At 43.3% G+C, this 27,557-nt stretch overlaps 2 protein-coding genes and 1 non-coding gene across 4 annotated transcripts in view; 1 reads left to right on the forward strand and 2 right to left on the reverse strand.

Moving 5' to 3' along the window:
- Nucleotides 1-431: 431 nt before the first annotated feature.
- Nucleotides 432-7,097, reverse strand: LOC120718901 (E3 ubiquitin/ISG15 ligase TRIM25-like). The gene is made up of 2 exons (XM_040007632.1): nucleotides 6,969-7,097; nucleotides 432-2,421 (listed from the first exon to the last, which is right to left on the reverse strand). The coding sequence occupies exons 1-2, from the start codon at nucleotides 7,061-7,063 to the stop codon at nucleotides 840-842; spliced, it is 1,677 nt and encodes a 558-aa protein (XP_039863566.1). The 5' UTR covers nucleotides 7,064-7,097; the 3' UTR covers nucleotides 432-839.
- Nucleotides 7,098-10,154: 3,057 nt separating this feature from the next.
- Nucleotides 10,155-10,246, forward strand: trnar-ucu. Its single transcript is given in 2 exon segments — nucleotides 10,155-10,191; nucleotides 10,211-10,246. It is a non-coding gene; the product is annotated as a tRNA-Arg (tRNA).
- A 3,111-nt stretch (nucleotides 10,247-13,357) lies between these two features.
- The window catches only part of zfpm1 (zinc finger protein, FOG family member 1), a 102,525-nt gene continuing 88,325 nt past the window's right edge, over nucleotides 13,358-27,557 (reverse strand). For both annotated transcript variants that reach the window (XM_040007630.1, XM_040007631.1), the window contains 5 exons: nucleotides 19,705-19,807; nucleotides 19,298-19,546; nucleotides 18,073-18,306; nucleotides 17,744-17,986; nucleotides 13,358-17,504 (listed from right to left, as the gene is read on the reverse strand). In XM_040007630.1, coding sequence (XP_039863564.1) covers nucleotides 14,845-17,504; nucleotides 17,744-17,986; nucleotides 18,073-18,306; nucleotides 19,298-19,546; nucleotides 19,705-19,807 — 3,489 coding nt within the window. In that variant the 3' untranslated portion in view covers nucleotides 13,358-14,844. The remainder of the gene's footprint in view (nucleotides 17,505-17,743; nucleotides 17,987-18,072; nucleotides 18,307-19,297; nucleotides 19,547-19,704; nucleotides 19,808-27,557) is intronic.

Consider the following 27,557-nt stretch of genomic DNA (forward strand, 5'->3'; position numbering starts at 1 on the left):
AAATAATAAACTAAGAACCAAACAGAACATAGAATAATAATCAAAGATTCAGATTCTACAGAAATTCAAAACTCTGGCTTCATGACCCAGGACACACCACATATAGTCGATTATTTACACACACACACACACACAAAGAATCCATATTTTTTCCACTTTTCCCTTTTCTGTGATGTTTAAACAGTTTTAACTTCCTAGGACCTGGTGTCTACATATGTGGACATCACATTTTGGGTCGTCTAGGGTCCGGTGGCGCCAGTGTCTGGCAGCCTCGCCTCTGTCAGTGCGCCCCAGGGCAGCTGTGGCTACAATGTAGCTGCCATCACCAGTGTGTGAATGTGTGTGTGAATGGGTGGATGACTGAATGTTTAAAGCGCTTTGGGGTCCTTAGGGACTAAGTAAAGTGCCTTGAGGCGACTTTTGTTGTGATTTGGCGCTATATAAATAAAACTGAACTGAATTGAATTATACAAATACAGGCCATTTACCATTTACCATTCAAAATACCTTATTTTGCTCTACAAGGGCCAGATGTCCACTTACGAGGCCGTGATACTGCAACTGTTCTATCGAAATTTAAATGTCCTCATATGTGGATCTCATTTTCCTCAAAAACAAAAATCAGGCTAAAAGAAAAAATCACGTAATTCTTTATTTTACATTCATCAGGTCCCAATCACCCTAAATAGCAAAGAGAAATTCAAAATTAATGCCATGATGGAGTTTGGGTCTTAGGAGCTTAAAGGAACTGCTTGTACATCATAAAAAAAGATTATGACACAAAATCTTGAAAAAAGTTGATAAATATGAAAAAGGTGTGCACATCATTATCATTCTGGTTATTGTATTACGCAGCCGAACCCACCAGTGTGGATGTTATTACCATCATTGGAACAGGGACTGAAGAACAGGTAGAGCTTCTCAGTGAAGGAGCAGTCAGAGAAGGAGTAGATAAGAGCTGCAGTGCTGACGTCATAAAAGCAGACCAGACCCTCGTCGTAGTGGACGTACACGCCCACCTTCACAGGCTTCAACCTCAGGGACAGGTGGACTGCCGGCTCCGTGGAAACTACATACCCATCAGAGCACAAACATAAAGTCCAGAAACCGTTGCTAGAACTCAGCTGGACTTGTCCTTTCACATTATCCTTCCTGGTCACTCCTAAAGTCCACGTAGACCACTTGTCAACCTTGACCTCAAAATAAAATCTTCCAGAAGAGTAACCCAGATTTGATAACACACATCTACAATCATTCCCTTTATACTGGGGGGGTCTGGGGTGAACCGTATCAGGATCAAGCATGGCATAACATCTGTACCACTGGACTCTCTTCAGCTCGTCCTCAAACAGACTCTTCATCTGGTCATTCAGCTTCTTCTCCACCTGACTCACAGCTCTCACCACCATCCCTTCATATGAAGGTGGATGGATACTGGTGTTGGTCCAGTCTTTAGTGGGTGGAACAGCTTTCACAGAAGAGAAGTTGTGGATGAACTGGAGGTGGTCTTCTGAGCTTGAGAGTTGCTCCATCTCAGAGCTTCTCTTCGTCAGCTCAAAGATTTCCTGCTCGAGCTCCTTGATGACGTCTGCAGCCTGTTTCTCTGCTGTTCTCTGCTTCTCTTTGACCGCCTCTGTCAGCTCATTCAGACCTCTCTCTATAGACTCCATCAAATCAACAAAGAACTGAACACCCCCCTCCAGCTCTCTGTCTGCCTCTTCCTTACTGAGCTGCACAGAGCGTTTAACCTCCTGAATCTTCTCCAGTCTCTTCAGGATCATTCCTTGAATTTCAGCCTGTGTCTTCACCAGCCCTGCCTTCTTCACTTTGTATTCCTCTTTCAGAGGAACAACATCATGGCACTTGTGGTCTGAAACAGAGCACACAACACAGACACACATCTGATCGGTCTTGCAGAACATCTCCAGCGGTTTATCATGTTTTGAACATATCCTTCGTTCCAGGCTCTTAACAGGGTCGATCAGCTGATGTCTCTTTAGGCCTGAAACAGTCTGATGAGGCTGCAGGTGAGTCTCACAGTAGGAGGTCAGACACACCAGACAGGACTTCAGAGCCTTCAGTTTGGTCCCAGTACAAACATCACAGAGAACTTCTCCTGGTTTAGCAGACTGTTGCTCTGATCTCCTCGTGCTGCTGCTGGCTTCCTGCTGAGCTGACAGCTTGAACTGAGCAGCCATCTCAGAGATGAAAGTATTGACATGGAGCTCGGGTCTTGTGTAGTACTTCCTTTTACAGATGGGGCACTCACACAGAGGACTGCTGTTCCAGTGCTGAGTGATGCAGTTCTTGCAGAAGTTGTGTCCACATGGTGTACTGACTGGATCTGTGAACACTTCCAGACAAATGCAGCACAGAAACTGGTCTTCAGACAGCAGACAGCTGGCAGCAGACATGTCCACACTGGGAGGATAAATGGAGAGGAAGGAAAAACTGTAACTGCATTATCGTTCAATAATTCAGCTCACAAAAGTCAGACAATGTGTGGAGGCTATAATTTACTTGATTTCTTTGTTATGTTTTCTTCCTCCTATTCACCTCTAATTTTGGAAGTAGAAGTAGAAGTACAAATACTACTGTTAAAAAAAAGTAATCTAGTAAAAGTTTAAGTACTGTTGTCAGAGTCCAGGAGGCCATTTACATGAACAGGGAACGACCATCTCTAAATCGAGGAGGGGCCTAAGGGTACATCTGTCATGATCTTACAATGCTGTGATTGCAGCCGTTCCCCAACTCTCTGTGAATGGGACTCATGGCCATTGACCAGTGGTTGTTGACTAATAGTCATCAGAATTTGCATTTTAATGATCATCATAATAATGATGAAGGAACTGACCTCCCAGCCCATTGTTCCTTCAGTGGGCTGGTTTCAGTCACTTGGATGAGTGACGAAACATTTCTCCCACTGAAAACGTCCAGATGAACAGAATCAACTTTTGGGGAGTCTCACGCTGTGAGGTGTGGTTCCTAGGGGAGGAACCACACCTCACAGCTGGTCTGGGCTGTGGTGTCGCTGCACCCCCTTTCAACTGACGGTGCCGATGCACAGGATGGGGGAAGGGGACAATCCCCAGGTCTTCCTGGAGACCTTCCAGGCCACTGCGGAGGCATGACAGTGGCCTCTGGAGGAGTGGGCGCCACCACTACTACCAATACTGGCGGGAGAGGCTCAGACTGCGGGACCGAGTCTGCCGCCGACGTCACGGAGGAACTGTCTGCTGGGCCATGCTGGACCTACTGGGCCGGGATGGGCCTTTCGAGTGAGGTCCCATCATCTCCGGAAATTCCCACCATGGGAGATTTCCCACTGGAGCAGTCTCGTGATGACACCCTACGCTCAGCCTTCGACCAAGTGGTAGACATTGATGGTCATGTGGTGTGCCCTGAAGCCGTGTGGACCTACCTGCGCTTCGTATTGTGGAAAGATAGGTTATATCGAGTGAGTTGTGAAACACACCCAGTTGTTGGTGTCACAAAGCCGCCAAGAAATTATTTTCCAGGCAGCTCACTATACACCATGGCAGAGCATACGGGATATGACAAGACTCTGGAGTGAATAATGACCCGATTTTATTGGCTTGGAATCCAGGCAGATGTGCACTGCTGGTGCGCATCCTGTCCGAAATGCTAACTTGTTAACCAGCCGGCCATACCAAAAGCACCTTTGCACCCACTCCCATTAATGGAGATCCCATTTTAGCGCATCGGCATGGACCTCATTGGGCCATTTTCTCAGAATGCACACGCCTATCGCTTTGTATTAGTTCTGGTGGATTGTGCAATGCGATACCCTGGAGCAGTGCCACTGCAATTTCTGCAAAGAGTGTGGTGCAGGCACTGTTTCAGGTCATCTCCCGAGTCGGTATTCCGAAGGAAATATTGACTGTCCAGGGCGCGTCGTTAAAGTCTTGCACACTGAAGGATCTGTGCGAGTTATTGAGCAATAAATTGACTGGGCCCAACATCTACCACCCTCAAACTGATGGGCTGGTGGAGCAGCTGAATAATAATCATTTTGAGATGCAGCCTGGCATGTTCATGGCCCTACAGGCTTCCTGAACATAAAAGGCAAAGGGAATTGGTTGAAATGCTAAGAATGGGAATAATAAAAGAGTCACACAGTGCCTGGTGTAACCCCATCGTTCTTGTAGTGAAGAACGATGGGTCTACACGGTTCTGTGTAGACTATTGCAAAGTAAATGAAGTGTCACGCTGTGATGCATATCCCATGCCACGGGTCAATGAACTCCTGGACCAGTTAGACACTGGATTTAACCAAGGGCTACTGGCAGGTTCCCTTGTCTGCAGAGTCCAAGGGAAAACGGCATTCTCCACTCTGTACCAGTTCAATACAATTCCATTCGGCTTGTTCAGAGCCTCGGCCACATTCCAGCGCCTCATGGACTGGGTGCTGTGGCTGCATGCTGCATATGCTGCTGCCTACTTGGATGATGGGATCATCTATAGAGATTGAAAATGTGACGTCATTCAGGGGTAAAACCGCAAAGAATTCTGGGAACTCGTGGCAAGAGGTACTAGCGCACGCAGGCTTTCAATTGAAATCAGTTATACAGCGATAAAAAGAAACACAAAAAATGGCAAGAAGCTGTTGTATTATTAACTGCAATAGCCGGTCACATGACAGCCGCGGAAAGCCGACGGGTAAAGAGATCGGTTGTTATCGGATTACGTCGTTGAAGAGAAATTTTTCGAGCCATGTTTCCGAAGTAACAAAGAGGCGACTGGATTGCAGCCATTCAAAGACCAAATATAACGTCCCAGAACACTCCAGCTCACAGGTTAGTCTGCTCCAAGCATTTCCACAAAGGTCAGTCTGCTGTTGTAGTTAATGCGTCATTTTTCTTAACATAATTGGTGATATAGGTTACAAGCAAGTCTGGCGCTGAACAGAAATTGTCGCACTATGCTCCTTTGTTTATTGTGCATAAATAGTGAATTGTCCTGACACAATATTGCGTTTCGCTTCTGTTATTATGGTACATTGACAAAAACATATACTTTTATTCACAGGATAAAACAGTTGTTTTGTATCACTAATTGCCCAGTACGATTACAGCATACAATATTATTGTCACTGCTACATTTCTGTAATGAACCAGAAATTATTTCCACTACTAATTAATTACCGTTGAGCTCAAAGGTCCTATTAATAAACGATTAACGAATGTGTATTTATGAAGACGATTTGTGAGACTGGTAAACTTATGATATGTACGATGGTCTTTCGTTCTACACGGTGCATTTCAAGGTCCTGTACCCATCCGTCGGTAAACTGTACCTGGGCTTGTTGCAGTGACCTGAAGTTACTAAACTTCATGAGTGTATGCGCTCACTCCAAGAACCGTATAATTATAAATATGAGCGTGGTGAAAGTTGGGCAGCACGCTAACGTATTTTGTCCCTCTGTGTGCTTGTAAGGGTCTGACCCTTTCACTGGTTTGATTTTTTTTCTCGTATCTTTGACTTTTCATCAAGTCTGTCTTTGTACGGACCGGCATTGTTCTCCTTCGTTTTGTACATACCTTTTTTGGGGGAAAAGAAAAAGCAAGAATTTATTGGAACCAAAGAATGAACGTTTTGCGGTGCTGCAAATGCTTTCATTTGATGCGGTACTTGGATTGTTTTGCCACGAGTTCCCGGCATGCAATGCGCGAAAGTCACGTGGTCTGTCAATCTCTATAGCAGGGGTCCCCAATCCCAGTCCACGAGGGCCGGTGTCCCTGCAGGTTTTAGATCTCACCCTGGGTCAACACACCTGAATCACATGATTAGTTCAATACCAGGCCTCTGGAGAACTTCAAGACATGTTGAGGTCATTTATCCATTTAAATCAGCTGTGATGGATCAAGGACACATCTAAAACCTGCAGGGACACCCCCTGATCTATAGTGACACCTTGGTGGAGCATGTGCAGCAGATGGCCGCAAACAAACCTATTTATCATGACTTGACACAATATCTGATTTGAAAACATGAGGACTTACATGTAAGCTTTAAATTTCCAGTTAATCAAACCTCACTGAGCAGTCCTTCCCTTTAAATCTACCTCTCTTCATCTTTCTCCATCTCTGAAAGAAGTTAGTTCTATTTCTTTTCTCTCCCTGTGAAATACAGCAGCTGGACCTGTAGGGGCCATTTTTTTGTGTTGTTACCTTATGTGTACAAATAGGGGTCACCTTTTGTGTTTTACAGTTTGGTGTGTTTCTGGGAATGTATTTAAGGTAGATACAATTAGCGCCAGGTGTTGCTGTTCAGAAAAACCACACAGTTTGTGACCACTGTTGTGATAAAAGACGTTGGATAAAGAGAGCTGTGCAAGAACAATTATAACTGATGGGATACAATACAAATGTTAAACAGACTAATTAAACATGAGCAGCTACAATACTAAATAATCTGAATCAAACAACAAAAGTGTCTTATTGAAAATCATTCCCACAGAGGAGAGCTGACCTCACCTCACAAACCCACTACCTTTTTAAAGCTCCTCTACCAATCACACGACAGGAGGCAGCAAACTGCCAGGTGACACTCCTTACAATAGAAACGTTGTATTTGAAATTACCTGCCACTTAAAAAGAAAGTAATTCCCTCGTGTGCACTCTTCTTCAGTAGGGCTAGCTCGATGCTGAAATACCGTAACTTATGGACACCTGCAGTTGTTCCGGTGTTTGCGTCAACAGAAAAACAAACAAACAAAAAACACCGTCCCACTTTGAACCCCTGACTATGGCACGCATCAAAAAACACTCAAGTCAAGTACAGATACCTGAAAATTGTACAAAATTCTAATTTTTTTATAATTTTCCCACCTTTGCTTTTGACAGCAACTGAGAGTTTAATTTGACAAGACACAGCACAGAATAATAAACTTGAATTTTGCATCATTGCTGAATTTTCAATCCTTAAATTGAATCTGCTGCACTCACCGCTGTTCTGTAGAGGCTTTGCTGAGAAAGTCTCTCTGACTGACAGAGACACTTGTCTGCAGCCACCTGTTGGTCTGATAAACCCTCAGTTTCATTTCAGGAACATGACGTTGAAGCTCTTCTCCTCTTACAGCCGATTAATCCAGCTCTGTGCAGGGGCGGATCTAGAGAAATTTTCTTAGGCTGGCATGGAAAAAGTATTTTGGAAACTAACTGCACCACATGCAGCACTATTAGTTCTCTCAGTCTCAGAGCAGCATTTCTAATTTTGATTGAAAGTGTCAGAGAAAACGGCAGCCTCGAGCGAGCCGGGATATTAGTTTACAGAGGCTGTTAGAATTACATGTCTAACGTTAAAATGTTGGTGACACAATAATTTCATCCTAATGGTACTGACATATTCATAGGGTTCATTTTTGAGACAATATATCATGAGGTAGACATGATTTTGCAAATATTCCACCTTGTAGTGCAGTTTGCACAAATTGTTTTAAAAATGCACTCACCCTACAAACATTACTGATGAGTCAAGATCTGCACAAATTGACAGAAACACTGAAGCAGCTCCACATTTTATTCTTATTGTCATGTATGTCCTATTTGTCAGGTGACAGAAGAACCAACACAAAGCTCAGAGAGTAATGGTGATACAAGATCACAGGTGAAATTGGATGATGACTTGATGGTTCATGACTGTATTTGAAGCACATGTGTGACTGCATGTATGTGGAATGTCTCACTGTTATTCATCAGGTGACAGAGGCAGCTCTGCCATGTTGTAGCTCAGAAAGCTCTGAAAGAAGCTTCAGTGCTCTCAGAAGACCAAAAACATGGCTAAGGTCAACAATGACTCAAATTTAAACAATGCTGCTGTGTGTCCACCAGGAGACACTGATGTAAAACCAATATGCCAGCAGTTTATCTCAGTTAACGAGAGGAGCAGGCATGTGTTTGGCTCCTTCACATAGTGGACATTGAGTTGTTGTGGGACACCAGTAGTCCGTGTCTGTTGCTGTAACAGTAGCTCATGTTGAGAATAAAAAATCCCAGCTCACTGAGTTGATCGGGGCAATAGTGCCTAAAATGTTGCACAATTTTGATGAGAGATCTTTTATTTTGTGGTAATCTTAGACGAGTAGTTTTATGGACAAAAACCAGCAGGTCACTCAGTGTTTCCTTAGTGCTAATGTGTCAGAGATGTTGGTGTAATGTAATTGAAGTAATGTTGTTAAGTCCTTAAAGTCATATTCTTTTATTGTCACGACTGTATTTGAAGCTATTTTTATTTTTATATGATACCTGATTTGTATGGAATATGGCTGAAGTAAACTAAAGCCTAAAATACTTAATCAGTCATTTGTTTAACAGTAATTTAACATTATATAATTCACATATAAAACTATGAATTGTAATTTTAAATGGTTTAAAAGCATGTAGAATAGCATATGTAGGCAAGTATAATTCTCCTTTTTTTAAAATCAAGAAGACAAAAAGGAAAAAAAAAAAGAAACAGGGCAGGTTCGGTGGTTGAATCATCCGTCCCCACCAACGCCAAAACCAAGTCTACACCCTTGCCAGGAAGTATAAAATCCAGAAAGCTGCACAACGTGTGGTGGCTGTCAGGAACAAAAATGTAAACGTAATGTTTGATGACTTGTTGGGTTAACCCTCTGAGGTCTAAAATATAATTGGCCATTCTAAATTTAATCTTACATTTGTATTTCATCTTCAGATGGTTTTATTTTATTTCATTTCATCGTATTTTTTTTTACCTTGCCTTGTTTGGTATCATTCTTTTCAGCTCAACCTCACATGTCTGAATTTACAGTTATTTTTTCACTGACATACTGTGTTGACACAAGTGATCCGAAATCACACGAAAAAACATAAACTCCTAGTCGTTATATATTGTTTTACTGTAAAAACGTATATTTAATTTTAATTGTTGCTGAGCTCAAAGTGTTAATGCCACCTTATTTTAATTGAATAATTTTAGGGTCGATCTGCCCTCGAGGCCACAGACCTGCACACGTCCATTTTTGCTAACCTGAGTCCACCTGCACTGGCTGTGAAATCTTGATCTTCTGCTTCCACTCAGGGCTCTGTGGTGCAATGGAGAGCGCATTGGACTTTTAGAAGAGCAAAGAGGAAGTAAGTCAAAGGTTGTGGGTTTGAGTCCCACTTGAGTCAATTTCTATTAATTAGCACTTCATTGGTTCAGTGATGTGAAAGTGCCTTACCAATACTGTCTAACTCACCCTCTTTAGATCTGCCTGCAGCCTTGTGAACAGCCAATCATGTTATACACCTGACATGTGACTCATGTAGCTGTTTCACTTGGCACTGCTGAAGATATGTGGTACAGTCACTGAGCTTCCTTTTTAATTTCAATTAGTCAGCTTAGTTAACCACTAACATTAAATATATATTTTACATGTAAATCAGGAGTTGTGTTTTAAAACCTTTACACATTTTCAGAAAAACATATGACTGCATCTACTTTTAGATCATCCAGGGACCCCTTATGATTTGTTTCTATGTCCAGTTTATATGTGGAGAATCTAATGCATCAGCAGGGGTGTTGACTATCTTAATCTCAGTTATCTAATGAATTCATCATATTGACTCATCTCTAACACAGAGTAAAACTCTACAAAAAGTTTTTCTCAAAGTTTTCCAAGCAAGCATTTTGAATCAAAAACATACGTTCCAGTTTTATGTCATTTTTGTACTCCATTTATGCATGAAAAGGAAAAACATGAGCCGCAGTCATTTACACTGGAGCAGAGCATCATGGAGGACAGCCATCTGTGAACATCACACTCTGATTCTGGAGAACTTGAGATGTATATTTAAGGTTTAAAAACAAGTTCAACTGTGCTTCACTGTCAGATTCTATCATGCCCTTCTGTGGCTGCAGGCTGCTGTTTGGGATCATCTCCACTAGAGGGTGTCTTGAGCAGCTGCTTCTCACCTGCTCACACACAGTTACAACAAACATAACATAAAAAACCCCCAAACATTAACATTATGTTGGTGCTGGATTTTTTAAAAAAGAGATTTGAAAACATAAGGACGGGCCTTATGTTCCAAATATGAATTTTCAACCCGTACCTGCTCGGCCATTCATACCTCAAAGTAATCAATCAATAGATAAACAATCAAATGACAAGCTGAGCTTCAAAGGGCTCTGTGGCGCAATGGATAGCGTGTTGGACTTCTAGCAAAGAACAGAGGAAGGAATTCAAAGGTTGTGGGTTCGAGTCCCACCAGAGTCAGTGCCCGTAATTTAAGTTCTATTAATAAGCACTTCAATTGATCAGTATTGGAAAACAGCTTTATTGTCAGGTCAAACACAGACCCATCACTCACATAAACAAAATCATTGACAGATTCTATCATGCCCTACTATGGCTTCAGGCTGCTTTTTGTGATACCCTCCACTAGAGGGCATCTTCTTAGTGGGCAGAATTACTCTGCTTTATATACAAATACTATATTTTATGTGAAATTAACAAACTGTTAAACAGAACCTGCAAAGTAGAACCTTTGTGATTTACACAAGCAACTACTAAAGCTGCCCCTAAAAGTCGAAGAAATGCAATCACACCAAAGAGAGAAATACAGCCACACTTCTCATCAGTGTCTCTCAGAACTTTTTTTTATTTCCCATGCATAGTTTGGATGAGTGTAGTGGAACTGAAATGAAAAACATGGACATAAAAGTGTTGACATTCATTGTGATTTTCTCCGTTACAGACATCAAAGAAATCATAAAAAAAAAGGTTTACAATTAAACAAAGAAAGGTTTTATTCAAGGTTTAAAATCTTTCAGAAACGTCCTTCAAGGTAGAGCTAGGATGCATTCTGGACGGGAAAAAGTGCCGTAAAACATAAATACGTTACCAAAAAAAAAAAAAAAAGCAGCTAAAACTAAAACATTCAGCACGTTTTTATACAACAGTGCAACGAAAAGGCGGCAAGATCTAAGGGTGGTTTCTCAGCACTCAGTTCCTCCATTTGTAACTAGGTGACATGACTGCAGCTACCACAAACCTTTGGTGCCAGGAACGTCTTTCAAGGAACTAAAAGGTCCATTAGATCATTGGGTTTCTGCATTTCCACTGTGGTGTGAGGACCTGTGACGATTAAGAAAGTCAGGCCTCTGCATGGACGCAAGGAAGCTTTTACACATCATTCCCCAAGCTGCAGATTATACAACAACGCAGACGACAATGGCATGTAATGTGAGGGACAGGGGACTGCATAACAGCAGTCAGCGTTGAAGAGATTCAACGATACTGCTGTTGCTCGTGATTTACAACTTTGCAAACAGTCACTGAAGGCATGAGCCGAGAAATGCTCGACCAAAATTAAAGCAAAATGATTTTAAAAGCTTTTGCAGATGCTGACATAGACTAGCTTAAAATGTTAGGAATAGTTGACCAATCAGAAAAGTTCAGAAAGCAAGTACCCAACCCCCAAAAAAGCTCAGGAATTTTTTGGGGTGGGGCTACCTCCTGAACAGGGACTTTCAGAGTTTAAAAAAATAAACAAAACCCTAGAACTTCATTTAGACCCTAGTCCGAACAGTGAAAACACCCTGAGCTCCTCCAAAGGTTCCTGCAAAGTTCCTGCAGTGAACAAGTGGCTCACGGCATGTTCTTCTCTTTACTTTGGGGTGGCTGTAGCTCAGGTGGCAGAGCAGGTCAGCCACTAATCAGAAGGTTGGTGGTTCGATCCCAGGCTGTCTCCTGGCTGCATGCCAAATATCCTTGGGCAAGATATTAACCCCATGTTTACCTACTGGTGGTGGTCAGAGGGCCCGGTGGCTCCAGTGTCCGGCAGCCTCGCCTCTGTCAGTGCGCCCCAGGGCAACTGTGGCTACAATGTAGCCATTGCCTGTGTGTGAATGCACTATACAAATGCAGGCCAATTACTTTTAAGACCACAGCAGTGTGATGAGTCTGGTGCACTGGTACTCCAAGCTAAACAGGAACAGGTAATGTCTCCTAAATTTAAAAAGAACTGGAATTAGGAAAAATTTATCTATATGATATAATCTTAAGTATGGAAACCACCGAGTCGGTATACGTATCCTTTAAAACTGCGCTGGTCGATCATTTTGTTCTACACTGTGTTATGTTACTGTTTTGGTCCAGTGTCTCTGAAACAACATCTTTAAAAAAACAGAGACCAACTACAAAAATGTGGATATTTAGAGGCAAAAAAAAAGTTTCTGAGGAGATTCTATAGAAGAACACAGCATAAAAAAGGGTTCTGCTTTTAGTTTTCTAATCTTGCTGTGACTGCAGGATGTAAATAACTGCTTTGCCTTGTTTCTTACATCTTTAAAGGTTACTTATGAGAATTTTCCAGTGACCTCTGATCCCCAATACGATGCTCCTTTAGCCCCTTTACACCCCCAGGGTGTGGTTAGGTGCACGTTTTCCCCCTGAATTTGTAAACAGCTGAAGACTCTTAAAAACCAGGTGATCCACTGCTTCCCTGCAGAAAAACCCCTTCAGTGTGGATGGACGCACAAAAAGCTTTCTTGGTGATATTACACCTGTTCCATTAACATCTTTGCAGCTCCCGGGACACCAATCAATCGGACCAGGTCCAAATTCTACTACAGCTTTAGTTCCACATACGTGGACTTGTGTCTGCGTTAAATGCAAAAACACAATCCAAGTGCTGTTAAGAGCATGCCAAACCAACAAGTTGGCAAAATAACCACAAGCTTAAAGTCATGAAGAAAACCATGTAAACACAGGGGATCGTGACATTAAATGGCTCCTGAATTTCTGAATGAGGCCCATTTTCAGTCATCTGGAACCGTCTGCGAGGGGCCGAAAGCTGCATCTTAAAAAAATACTTAATGCGTGGACGAGACCTCAAACCAGTCGCGTCAGGATCACAAGACAGACTGTATGTAAAGATGGACAACTCACACTGTCAAAAAAGTAAAGTGAAATTTGGCTGAATATTTAAGGAGTCTGTGAAAACCAGGGATGATTTTAGCTCTATTACTTTACATTTAGATTTGTTTCTTGAAGACCTGGCGGTGGGGTTTGTTAACAGTCTGCTATTTAAAACTGTACTTTTAGTGTCGCTTGAAAGTCTGAGTCGGTTTTAATGGCTCACAATGAAAAGAGCTAAAATCCTGAGAGAAGCTGGGGGGGGGGGCAGGATAAACGCTGTGATGTAGATGCAGATTTTTACCCCTCGGCATCTACAGGTTAGTTTGCATCAAAGTCGGAAAAATAAAACGTAATTCACAGTTCTAGGTAACACTGTATTGCAACTGCAACAGCAGCACGGGAACATCTGGTGTGTCTGTGCACAAATGAGACACACACACACACACACACCACAGCCACAACATATGGTTATATGTGCTTACTTTTCTTTTGTGAGGTCTTACACCAACATGTGACTGTTCACTGTTTTGCCTTCATTGCCGGAGAGAAGTACAATCGTAATAATAAATATGCCTTAGTATGAGAGTGAAGTTTGCAACAAATAATGTAAAGCTGTGTGTGTGTGTGTGTATCTGAAGACAAACGTCTTACTGAAAATGTGGATTTTCGTGTAACCTAAAAATGTGGAAAGCTTCGTCACTCTCACCAAAGTCTGAACGCAGCAGCGTCCAACGAGCTCCCTTCAATGTTCGGACGTGACGGTCTGGAAACAAACAGCTGTTCTGCACGAATCGTGGGGTTAAAAACAGAAAGACAAAAAAAGAAAAGCTGTGCTGGTTTTCAGACGGCATCGATTACAGCCCACATTAACAGAACGAGAAATACTAACATGATAAAGTTCAGTGTGATCCCAGTGATTACTGTGAAAAGATATTACATATCTACACTTAGAAAATTCACTTCAACACACCCAGATCCAAACAGTTCTTTCCACCAGTATGAAAAATATACAAATAAAAAATACAAATACTCTCGGACACTAAGTAGGTAGTTTTCTGTTGACATGAAATCAGTGATGACTAAAAGATAAATATTTCACATCTTTTTTCTTCTTCCTTGCATTTTTTTTTTACAGAGAAAATAAAAATTTGTGTGTATGAAAGGAAAAAAAAGTCCCATTTTGAAATATTATCCTTCAGTAATAAGTAACATCATGATAGCACATATCTGTGTGTCAGCTAAAATGCCTCAGCTTCTCTAGTAAGCAGAAAAGAGCCAGTGTTGAACCCAAAAGCATAGAATTCTTTTCTTTTCAGACATCATACACTATGCACAGATAATAAAAACATCAACAATGATCAAGTCTTTTTTTTTTCCACACAAGAGAAATGATTCCTCCGTTTAGGTCTGGGAACGTAAAAGAGCTCAGGGGGCGGGGAAACACTGGAGATGCACTATCATCATCATCATCATCAGTCAGAATGGAATTACTGCCATGAAAAGCTCAGTTCAGAGACAGAAAAAAGGTTTTGCTGACATACATCTATTTAGCGTCCCATAATAACACTACTGTGAGGCGAGGGTGTGGTAAGTGTTGAATCAGCGACTGGTGTACAAAGAGTGATCTTCGGGACGAGGGCACACCAGTGTGCAGGTAGCATGTGTCTCAGCTCTTAGTGTACTACACACTTTGACCCATAGGAGGAATTTCAGTTTCTGTATGTGAGTAACACCACCTGGGAATTCTGCTCTGGAGGAGCCAGGCATCGGGCCTTGCCAGGTGAGTAACAGTCATTCACTGTCATTCGTGGTGATGCCAGCCGTGCACCGTTTTGGCACCTATGTGGGACACTGGCGGGGGAGGAGGACCCTCTGAGCCATTTAAAACTTAGTGAAGGAAAACTTCCGCTCAGAAAGATGAAAGGGAAGGGAAAGATCAAAAGTGTCTTAGCTCACTTAACATGTTCGGCACTGTGGGAAGAGCAGTAGTATTTCTTGTGAGCTATGAACGTGGAGAGGCTGCTGAACTTGATGTTGCACAGCCGACAGAAGCGCGAGTTACCGTTCTGCACAGGGGAGATGACCGGGGTGGTTTTAGGACTGACGCTGGGTACAGGGATGTGGGAGGCCACGGTCTGGGCGGCCTTGTCCGGGACGTGTGACGATCCCAGCTTCTCCCTCAGGACCTCAGGCACAGGTGACAAAGTCAGAGACGGAGCCCTTGGGGGAGACACAGGCAGAGGAGAACTGGCTAACGGTGATCCGCCCCCGGCGGAGGGGCTGCCGTTCACCAGGGGCGAAACAGGGGAAGCGGTACCACTCCTACCCTGCCCGTTGATGCTGTCTCTGTGAACTCGAGAGACAAGTCTGGCCTGGTTGGTTGGAGTAGCTGAAGTCGCTGCAGCGGCTCCATCCCTGGGACTCAGGCTCGGGCTGCGGCTCGCTGTTCTGCCCAGATGGGGCAGAGTCTCCTGGGGTGGCTGAATGGTTACGACCAGCCCGTGGGTAGTCTTGAAATGCTCCATCAAGTCACCAGCGATGGGCCTGTTGGGACAGTATGGACAGACCATCTGAGCAGAAGCCGTGACCACGCTTTTGGCTCCAGCTCCTGGAGAGGCTGCAAGTGTGGTATTTGTATGCGAAGGAGATGCAGCATCCGAGGCGGGTAAGGCAGAGGTGTGAGGACTGGATGACGTGCCCTGAGCCTGGGCCACCCACTCAGCTGGGTGAGCTTTATTCTCCACAGGGTGCAGGAGATCCGAACGCTCCTGCTGAGGCCTGCTTTTTGGAGAGGTGGAGGCTGATCTCTTGAGCCTGTGAAGCTGCTCCAAAGTGTGGGGTTGGAGGGTGGTGGCAGGGCAGTAGTATGTTTTATGAGCCAGGTAGTTCTCAATACTGTTGAAACTGATGCTGCAGGCTGTGCACTTGTGGTAGTCGGTGAGAGGCAGGGCTGGGAGAATGCTGCTGCCGCCGCCGCTGCCGCCGCCGCTGCTGCTGCCGCCGCTGCCGCTGTGCCGTGGAGCCTCTCTGAGACGGGGCCTCTTGCTCAGGTCGATTGGGCCATCTCCTTCGGGACTTGAGCCACCTGCACCACTGGGAGAGACTTCCTGCTTTACTACCAAGCCCAGAACCGAGGGGGATGGAGCAGAGGCGGCGGCAGTGGCTGCCGCTGCTGCTGCTGCAGCGGCAGCGTTAGCTAACGCCTCGGTTCTTGCCATGTGAATCTCATACATCTTCTTTCTTTTGCGTGTTCGGATGGGCTGCGGAATGAAGGCGGCTGTGTTGGTGGTCTTGGCCATGTGTACGGCTCTCTGGTTGGACGGGTCGTGGCGCGACGCACAGTAGAAACGTTTGTGGACAGTGTAGTTGTCGTGACGGCTGAAACGGATGTTGCAGGCTTCGCAGAAGGTTCTGTTGGGATCGTCGTCAAGGTCCTCTGTGGAACCGCTAGCAGGACTCTGGCTGCCTTCACTTGCTCGTCCTCCTCCGCCTCCTCCGCCTCCTACACTCGTACCAGCACCTTCCCCTTCAGAAGAGGACGGGACTCCCTCTGTCCCCGCTGGAGGTTCAGTCTTCACCTCCAGCACCCTCCTGGATTCTGCTGCTCCACTTCCTGCAGGAGGCTCGGAGTCAGACGGCGAGGCAGAGGCGGCCCTACTTGATGCTCCGCCCTGAGGAGATGCAGATGAGCCGCGTGTCCCAGCAGAAGGCGCGGCGGCCGAGGCTGCGTCTCTAGTCAATGCGGGGCCCGAGGCTGAGGATGCTCCTTCGCCTTGATGCCTGCTTGAGCAATAAAGCCTCTTGTGTGCATAGAAATTGTTGATGTTATTGAAGGTGATATCGCACTCGAAGCAGGTAGCTCCTTTGTGAGGTGGAGTGGCTGTTGCCGTGGGTGCAGTCGGTCCAGAAGGAAAGAAGGCTGCGGCGTTGTTCTGGGCGACCGTCTGGCCCTGCTTTAGGCGACTGTGGACCATCTCTGACATTTTAGCCAGGATCTCCGAGGCCTGAGGCAAGATGGCTGCCTCGGGGTTAAACATGTACTGAGGCAGGAACAGCGCTCCTCCTGGAACAACTGAGCCTGCACCTCCCATATGGGCGGGGCTAGAACCAGGGGTGGGACTAGTGGGTTCTGCCTTCACTGTTGTTGTAGCTGGACTCTTCGGCGAGTTCGATGTTTGGCTGGAGGAGGTCGTTTGCGCCTCTTTTATGTTCCTTCCTGCCTCTTGATCTACCTCCTCTCCACCCATCTCCTCCTCCTCCTCTCCATCCTCCTTAATCTCCATTTTCTGCTCTTCTGTGTCTGAATCTGAATGAGGCTCCTCTTTGATCTTTAATTCCATGATCTGGTCATCAGCAGGACTGCAGTCTCGAGGAGTGGCTGAGCCTCCGTTTGTGCCTGGACTGGATGAAGCTAGGGGTTCCTTCTCCTGGGGAGACGGTTGGGGGTGGTCGACTGACGATGGGGTACTCTGACGAGGAGTAGGGCTTCTTTCAGCTGGGACCCTGACTTCCAGGTGAGTTCGTACATGTTGCTGGAGCTGAGCAGGTGAGTCAGCGTTGTGGCCACAAACTTGACACTTCAGCACAACACCAGAGTCTCCTGGACTCAGACCTTAACAGGAGAGTCAAGGTTAGTAAATTAAAACAGTCGCTTACATTTGAATAGATTATTCAAATTTGATTCAAAATCTCAGATTACTCAGATTAAACATGTCCAAAATTTCCAACAATCTCAGGAGGGTTAAAGGACAAAAAAGGGCCAACATGCCGGCTTTCCAGCAGTGAACCTTTTAAAGTTACTGCTACGTAATCCAAGTATAAAAAATAACAGAATATGACGGAATGACTTACCGATGGACAGGGGTAGTTTAGGGAGACCTGGCCCCGGAGAGTACACCTCACTGCGAGATCCAGGCTGGCAAACCATGTGGCTGGTGACCAGATGGCTGTAGAGGATGTCCCTCGTGGTGGAGACGAAGCCGCAGCCGTGACACACCCCGTTCAGGGTGTCCGTATGGACCTTAAGGTGCCGCTCACAGTTCGCTTTAGTGGTGAATGCTGACAGACAGATGAGACAGACAAATGGACGCTCGCCTGTGGAAGGATGGAGAAGGATAACAGTCAGGCCCAGATGCTCTGACCCTTTGTCTTTTATGCATAGATATAAATACTGCTCTCACCACTGTGTGTGCGCATGTGAATCTCGAGTGAGCTGGCACTGGGGCAGCTCTTGTTGCATTGTGGGAAGGGGCAGATGCGTTCATTGGGGTACGACTCCTTGGGTTTGTCTTGTGGAGGGGAGGAAGCTGCAGCTGGCTGCTTCTGACGGCTGGCACAATAGTACATAAGATGGGCCTGCAGGTTCCTCTCACTACGGTACCAGATCCCACAGTCCTTACATGGGAAAATGTCCTCTGTTCAGCAAAAACAAGTACACACCAGCTAGTCAGTCAAACACAGACACAAATATTGGTTCAAGAATCTGAAAAGCGCTGGTTTAATTAGCAAAAGTAAGGATGAGGTTAAGTTTGCCTGCTAAAGTTATACAAAGTTTTCATTGTAGTCTAACTGTAATCTCACAGACTTGTGGTTTACAGTTTTGAGATATGTATACATTTTCAATTACTATAGACTATTTCCAAATTTACTCACTTCATTATTTAAACCAGTTCAACTGCTCGTCAACGCACCAATATCTAGTCGGCCAATCAAATGGCAGAAACTTCATGGATTTAGGCATGTAGCCATGGTTACATCAACCTACCGAAGTTCAAGTATCAGAACCTCTGATTTAGTGGGATTTTCCCACAAAAACATCTGTAGTTTAAAGGGAATCCAGCACATTGTTTCACACATGTCTGAAGGAAAAAGGAGGTCCAACCCAGTACTACCCAGGTGTACCTAATACAGTGCCAGGTGTGTGTGCATACCACAGAAGCCTTCAGAAGTCTCCTGCCACAGAGGCACCAGATCTGATGATTGTGAATTATCTGACCATCAGTCAGACGTCACCACAGAAGCAACAGGAAACTTTAAAGTGGAAGGCACAAACTAATCAGCTGGTTTTAAAAGCGCTACAGTGCCTTCTTGTGACTGAAGAGAACATTACATTTATATAACAAAGTACATTTCAGTAAATCACAACAGCTGCAGGTACCAGTTTGAAGTTCTCCAGAGGCCTGGTAATAAACTAATCATTTGATTCAGGTGTGCTGACCCAGGGTGAGATCTAAAACCTGCAGGACACTGAGCCTTGAGGTCTCGAGTTCTTAACATGGCATCTGATACATTTTTGCCTCATTTGAAATTAATTGAAAATATGTATTGTTCTGCAAATAGCCAGTTGAACTTTTAACCACTTAAAAAATGCTCTTTTCGTGAATACGATTTGAATACGACACTCACTATTGACAACAGCAGTAGCCAAGATTGCTGCCATGCCAGCTTGCTGCGGGAGGAGCTGGATCTCTGAGTGCAGCGCCGCCGGGTACGACGGCTCCTCCTTCACCACAGGTTGTTTGTGGGCGACAAGGCCCAGTGGAGGAGAGCCTTGGGCCACCGGAGAGGAGGAGCCCAGTGGAACAGGAGACACGAACGCCACGAGCCTTTCACCGGCCGTAAGCTCTTTCATCACCTTACAGAACAAGTCCTCGCCTGAAAACAAACAGGAGGGAGTAACAACTGGAAATCTGGCAGCATAAAATGCACAGTTGTGTTTGATCTCAGCTTTCTGCTGTTTGATACACAGATTCTGATTTTGAAGGCAGCTAGAAAATAAATATCCTATTGTCGTGCATTAGAAAAAAAGTCACCTTGGCTGTAGATAGAGCAGTTTGCTGCAGAGGCGTCGGAGGTCAGAGGGAGGCGACTAATCCAACAATCTGGATCTTCACACACGACGGTCATCCGAATGTTCTGCACACACAAAGGACAGTTTTCATTGATCAGACTGATCACAGCCAAGGTTTTTATTCTTGCCTGTCAACCAACACACAACAAACACACACAAAGGGTTCTTGTTATTACTCGTTTTGCATCATAGCAGATCCACAAGGCTGCAACTGAGTGCACCCCTACCGCTGGTCCAGAACGCGTAAATCAAACGTGAAGCATCAAGAATATTTTAGGAAGTTAAACAAAGTAACCAAATGGGTTCATCAAAAGTCCCAAGATGCTGTGTTTATGAGTCACTTTTGTTTTTAAGATAAAACTGTTAATTTTCTCTCAGTCGGTCATCGGATCATTTCGGTTTTAGAGACCTGCTCAGTTTCTGCTCAGTTTCTGGGTGAGTTGTGGAAAATGTTCTGAAGCGGAGGCTAAATTCTCATAATTCTTTTTTTTTTTTTAATTTATTCCATCTATTACGGTATCATTGTATATATGTATATGGACTCCTGACTGATTAACAGATCAATGTCTGTTTTGTTAATTGGAAGAATTTATATTTTCAAAATAAAAGTTAATTTATTGTTCTAAGCACTACAACAGATTTTTTCCTCCATAATGAGCTCTTTTATTCATGTCTTTTGATTGTGGGGGATAAAATATCCAAACTTATGACTATATAATAGTAAAAGGAAAATCCTACTATTATATTTATCATCAGCTGGAATCACAAAGAACCTCTCTCTTCCTCTGGATTTATTCTTAGTGTAAAAAAACACTGCAAAATCAGACTATCAATCAGATCATGAAGCATACAATTAAAATCTGACATTAAATGAGAAAATAAATAAATAAATAAATTTTTATTTATATAGCACCTTTCAAGACAGAAAGTGCTGCACATAAGATTACAAGTCATAAAAACAACCAAAGTGTTTGTATAAGTGTAGCCCAATTTGGACTGATTCTCATATAGCGCCTTTCTACTCTCCCACAGTACTCAAAGCGCTGTATACAACACGCCTCATTCACCCATGCACTTCTAAACACAAGTGCAAACTAATCTACATTCACACTCCGATGAACACATCAGAGGGCAACTTGGGGTTAGCATCTTGCCCAACGATATTTGACATGCAGACTGGGGAAGTCAAGGATCAAACCACCAACCTTCCAATCAGCAGCTGACTTGCTCTACCACCTGAGCCACAGCCACCCAGCCACAACTAGCTTTTGCTCCATGATGCTACATTTAAATTCTGGGCTTCCACAAAGCTTGAAAATGATCATCCAAACTCTGGTGTCATCACGTGATGATGCGTGGTTTACTCATTGTGACCCCCCACCCTCCCAGATTAGATATCTAATTTGTTTCATGATAAACATGAATAAACATGTTACTGGGGAAAACCCCTTTAAAGCATGCCCAAGCTCAAATTCAACCTGTCGCCTAAACATCACCGCCAAATCAAGTAAAACATCTGCTATTGTCTTCTTCAAGTATTACCGCTCTTCTTTTAACTACCAGCAGATAATCACCAAAATCAAAGCATTAATTGTAGCCAGCTGGGACGACACAGCCACACGTGAGTATCCAGTGTGCGGCCAGCGGTAAACACCGGTTTATGAAAAGGCCGTCAGTGAGCAGAGGATGATTACAGCCCCAGAAGGAAATGAGGGAGCACAAGCGGAACAAAGCAACCCCGAAAATGAAGAAAAAAGAGGAATAAAAGAGGAAGAGGGACCTCAGGAGAAAGGAGAGAAGAAAAGGAAGAGGAAAAAAAGATCTGATGAAGTCGACAGGCAGCTATTCAAAGGGCAGCCATAATAAGATCCACGGTGGATACACTGGACAAAGAGTGTAGAGTCAACATCCACTGTCTGTATGTGTGGAGGTATGACACACACACACACACACACACACACACACACACACACACACACACACACACACACACGAGTACAATCCTGTCTTTGTCTATATGTGGCTGTGGGAGCACTCCCACCACATGTGTGTATCCCATCACTGATAACTCTCAGCGAGGCCTTTCTTCTGTACTTCTGCACCAGCACATTATTCCTCAAACACCACCAACACCACCTTTCCTCCATCAGAGTTTCTGTTTAAGTATCATACTCCAGACATCACCACGAATATTCAAAATATAATCTCTCTACAACCAACAGAGATAAATAATAATAAAAGTGGATTTGACTGGGTTGTGACAGCTGCAGCGACTCCACGGGGAAGAGAAGAAATCTCTGATGCAATGACCGACTGTCCTCACGGTGTGAGAGCTGCACAGCGATGCAGTACCGTTCACTCTCCACCAAGAGGAAGCATTCCCTCAGCACAGGACGTGACGGACCTCACTGAGCAGTTACAGTCGCTGAGAGAAGCACAGAGAAGCTTCCTGCTTTATTTTCCCTGTCATGTTCAACGCTGGCGTCTTCCATGACTTTTGGTGTTTTTAAGTCTGATTTTCCTCCAAACACGCTGTAGATTTGTCTCAATGTTTCAGTAAGTTTCCTTTTTAAAAATATTTTCTGTTTGCAAAAAAATTCCAGATATGACCCGACCACTGGGCACCTTCTGAAAGGGTTCCCCTTTTTATCAAATTAAAAGTGGCATTAAATTTGAAACTGAAGAATTATTCATTTTATATTATTATAAAATGAATAATTAATTTATATAATTATTATATTATTTATACAGAATTATTCATTATTCATATACAGACTTATTCAGAATTATTCATTCTGGGAGGAAAAAAAGGAGGAAATTCATGGAAAGCCAGTGACGGGCTCTGCTGACACACTGCATGCACTTGGCCAAAGAAAAGATGAGTGAGGCTGATTCTCGCTGCTCGTGTATCTGACCTTCACCATCTGTAACAAACCCGTCACATAAAGAAGTCCTTAAAATGATCTTTAGAGAGAACTACACTGACCACAGACAGCACACACGATCATCTATAATTGTTCTATTAGTGGAAAATGTTCAGTGTGATATACTGCATTAGTCTCAATTCATCAATATAATTAGTCATAAACTGCTGATAAACAAACACGTCAAATCACCAGTTTGGACCAGTGAGAGGAAAAAAGTTGTTTCTCCTCATCTGCAGCAGGTCTGTGACATCACAGGATTATTGGGATTATTAATCCTGCAACCAGTGAATAAATACCTGAAAATACTTTTTCATTACGGCTCGATGTTAATATTCAGGTTTCATAACTGCTGTAATTACTTATTTTATTGATTTATTTTTTAGTTTTCTGTAAAAAATTCCAAACACTTTGAATACAAATAAAATCCTCCTTACAAAAGCAGCGCTGTGATGTTCACCATCAGGTATGATGCAGGTTTTAGGAGTTAATACAAAGTTATCTTGCAGATATTAAAGAACTAATTAAACATTGATCAAGTAATGCAATTGAAAAAGTAGCGATTTCCTAATTATATAGCATTTAAAATGTGTGCATCTTTGATTGAAGTTATTTGTTGCTGGTTACATAAAGTATGATTATTACTCAACCAGTTCACAAATCTATTTATTATTTTATGTATGTTTTTCCCAAATTCAGTTTAGTCTCATTATTCTGCTTGTTTAGGTTTATTTTTGTAACTGTGGACAGGTGTAGTATTTATCACCACAGCAGTTTGTATTACTGTGTTAAAAAAATGAATAACCTGTACTGTAGTTTTATATTTTATGTTTGTTTTATAATCATCTCATTTTATTTTTATACTGAAATCTTGTTTTTAATCCAGTGAACTAAAATGTCATTATACCCATAATAAAATTAATGGAGAAACATATGAGTAGGAATCGCAAACGGCTTTATTACTGATTAGTGAAGAAGATAATGACACATTCAGAGGAAACATTTCTCATGGAGAAATGCAAATAGCAGAAAACAAACTGAGATTCTTGAGAAAGCCTGCATGTGCAGATCAAACCATCACTTTAAAACCTGTGTGTTTTTAACAAGTTTGATTTGATATTCACTTTTATTCTTGTGTAATTTGTGACACTGACCTGTTAGCATATTCAGTACTTTGTTAATGGTCTTATATTATTCATGTTTTAAGCTGCTATTTTATTGTGAAGCACCGTTGGTTTTTAAATGTGCTATATAAATAAAGTTGTATTGTATCGCATAAACACTGATGCTGTGGTGAGAAGACACTGTGCAGTGGCTTTTTCACCTTAACTTTGTGTGTTTTAAAGATGTTATATATGTCTCACCACAACTGAACCGCAGAGGACAAACATGAGGTAAAAATCAGGAACCACTTACGTGAGGTTTCAACTGTTTTAACTAAACTCTAAAAGCAGAAAATTCAGAATTTAAACTTTTAACTACAAAAGGAAAAAGAGAGCGCTGCTTCTTTAGAATTACAGGCTTGTTTTAGGAATTACTTTCAGATGTTACGCATTCATGTGAAGGCCTTCCCAAAAATATTTCAGAGCTGCTCTCCTCTTATCATCAACCTCAGTGCAGCTTAGCGTGAGCTCCTCCAACAGCTGCTGCCTGTTCATTGTTCAGAGGACATTTTAGACCAGGCTTAACTGCGCTCTAATATCAGTTTGACTGCACTGCAAAAATAAAAGACTTGGGTTAAAATTACACAAGGTTAGACTGCTGTTAACTAAGCTTGGGAAAAATCAATGGCTCGTGCACACAGGCAGCTGGCTTTGTTTGTCCGTGTGAGTGAATCTTTTCTCAGAAGCTCGTATACACAGAGAAGCCAAAAGATTTCAGCTCTGCTGTATGTATTGAGACTTTACGCCACAGAAGCGTTCAACACTCTTTGCTTATCTCTATTTTTGTGTCTGCTGGGGTAAACACTGCTGAGCAGGTATTATGGCCATTTTTGTTCTTTAAAAGCCTCCATTTACCCAGAATTCTTTGTCCCACTTAACATAGTCAATGACTAAATTTAGACATGTGCCAAACTTGTAATCATTTGGTTTGCCTCAGCCACAGTCGAGGTCTGTATTGGTGAAACTGGCCCCTGGTGAAACCTGAAAGAGTGGTGAATCGCTCCCCGCCTCTCAGGGACGTTGGTTTTATACCTAATCGTGTTACTCATTAACCTTATTAGTTATGAGGTACTGCAGCTAATTTTTTAAGCACTGCAACATTTTTCCGTTCTTTTGTTGCTCTTTTCACAACTTTTTACAGCAATTTTTCTCAGTTTTCAAATAAACGCATTTGCAATTTCATTTTGCACAGTGTTTTTTTCCCCTTATCTCTCTCTTTACATAAAGCAGCTATAACACTGGTTTGGTCAATAATACCTAACGTGAAGTCTTGCCACTGTTAGCTGAAGACATCGGGCAGTGTGTTATGATCATATGATCAGACAGCTCATTGGAATATCTGAAGAAGATGGATGTTGGAAAGACAGTGAGAAGAGAGAGGGAAAGGACAGAAGGAAGGAAGCCTCTCAGTCTGTTGCACGTTAAAGATTGAGGCAGAGCGTATTGTATTTCATGGGGGACTAGCGCTGATGTGGAGATACGGCTGCTTTTGTTTTAATTTGTAACCCAATGCTGGAGCCGTCTGAGCTGTAAGTACTGCTAATTTGCTTCAGACTAATTCATCACGGCCACGGCTTTGGAATTCACCATGATAGGGCAATGGGGAGAGCTCACTAGCGCGCAAGTGGAAATAACACACACACACACACACACACATATTTTATACATATAAATGCACAAATAGCAAAAGAAAATGGAAAACACACACACACATGCTCATCCTTTAAAGATCTAAAATAAATATTAAATAATTAAAGAGCATGATGCACTCCCTTCTCTTCTTATTTCAGAACTAATAACACTTCAGCCTCTCCCCCGATGGAGTTTCCTCTCCGACCACAACGACGTCAACAAGCTAGCACAAAAGAAACATGATAATAGAATATTTGTTTTGGAGTTATTGATTGAACGTTAACGTCATAGATGTTGTGAAATGTCGCATGCAATTTCCATTTATTTTCATATCTGATGTCTGACCAGATAAATCATCCCAGTGAGACGTGGCAGCTTTTCCACCCTCATGATGACTCACACTAGGGGCAATTCTCAAAACTATTCTCTACCATACTTCTTTGTAATCCTGTAAGCATGTAAGCCAGCTGCATGGAGGACACTGTAGACCCGAAGAGCCGAAGACTAACTATGGCCCGATTGTTTGATGTGGGTCATTAATACCATCCCAGGAGGGCATGTGGGGGCAGTTCCAGTTTGCAGTAGCAAAGCTAGCAGATGTGAAGCAGGTTCAGTTATGATTAGTTGTGCTGTGTTTTTGGTTTTGTTATGTCATAGTGTAAAAAGAGGTCAACTGGCCAGCCTCTAGATGTGAACACAGGAAACCTGAAGGAGTGAAGAAAAATATTTGTATTTAGGAGCACATCCCACATCTGTGGTCTCATTGGAATTCAGGAAACACTGCGGGAGCTACAGTAGCATGCAAACGCCTGCACGGGCTGTGTTAAAACTCCAAGATTACTTAGAAATCTATCAGTCATTCGGCCTGCTTGTCCTTGGTATGCCCACAGCTGAATCTAAAGGAGATAGAGATCAATTGTTGTCCTGCAGATGCTGCTAGTTTTGCTTGGACAAAGCTAAAGTAGATGATTCGGCTCATGGAAGTAAATCACAACGTCACCTAATACCAGCAACGCTAACAGATAATCTGCTGTGTCAAACTGCAACAAGGAGAACACGCTACTTTACACACTTTACAGTCACACACACACACACAGTTTCACATGAGATAATGAGAGTCAGCGAGGCAGAGGGCCAGATCACACTTTGTGTGTGTGTGTGTGTGTGTGTGTGTGTGTGTGTGTGTGTGTGTGTGTGTGTGTGTGTGTGTGTGTGTGTGTGTGTGTGTGTAATTAACCAGGCCAGTAGAGAATGCAGATGCCAGAGATGTGCGAGTGAGTTAAGGAGAAGGGAGAGGCCACCGGATGTTATCAAAGCCCTTTTCACTTCTCTTGGGCTGAAGCCGATCACAATGACTCAAACGGCCAACGTTCGCCTCTGGAACGTCTGGACCAACAAAGAGTCAACCTTCTCAAGTTTTCAGAGCAGCCAAACACTATTATCTAAAGGTGGATAATGAAAATAGCACAAATATAAGAATCTTAGAAACAGCCATTGTTTCATGGCCGCATCACCTCCCTGCTTTTACTTGGTTAGCAAAGCAAGGGCCTTCAGACCGGTAAGTTTGAATGCTGAAACATTGGCATTGACACCACCTTGCAGCTAACTGAGACACAGTCCGTATGTAGCATAGAACATGGAAATGTACTACGAGTGTTTCCTATTTACAGAAAGAGCCCAGAATAGAAGGTGAGGGTTTTCAGATAATGATGCATGTAAATGTGCTGGTATGAACAGTGTCTGTAAAGGAAAATAAAAAAAGAAGAGAACTCAGAGATGAGCCATTGTTTCATGAAAGCAGCACGATCAAATGAAGATCAGGAGATCCACACGGATGTCGGTGTATCGAGTGCAAAAACTCCTCGCTGTCTTTCTTCTTTCTTTCCCGTCACCTAAACTATCCACGCAGCCCTCCATCTATCAGTGGGATGTCAGGCCTCCGCGGCAGAGCTCCATCTTGGTTGAGAGCGCTGCCTTAAGCCCCATCAGCCGGAGGAGAGTCTTTGAGCTGCAGTCTAAGCCCCTCGCCCGGACCCTGGTCCCTTCATGAATATTAACCAGCCCCGAGCCCGGCTTTAATCTGCCTGATTCCCGCA

Source organism: Simochromis diagramma, unplaced genomic scaffold (assembly GCF_900408965.1).
Source record: "Simochromis diagramma unplaced genomic scaffold, fSimDia1.1 OVJJ01000545.1, whole genome shotgun sequence".
NCBI lineage: Eukaryota > Metazoa > Chordata > Actinopteri > Cichliformes > Cichlidae > Simochromis > Simochromis diagramma.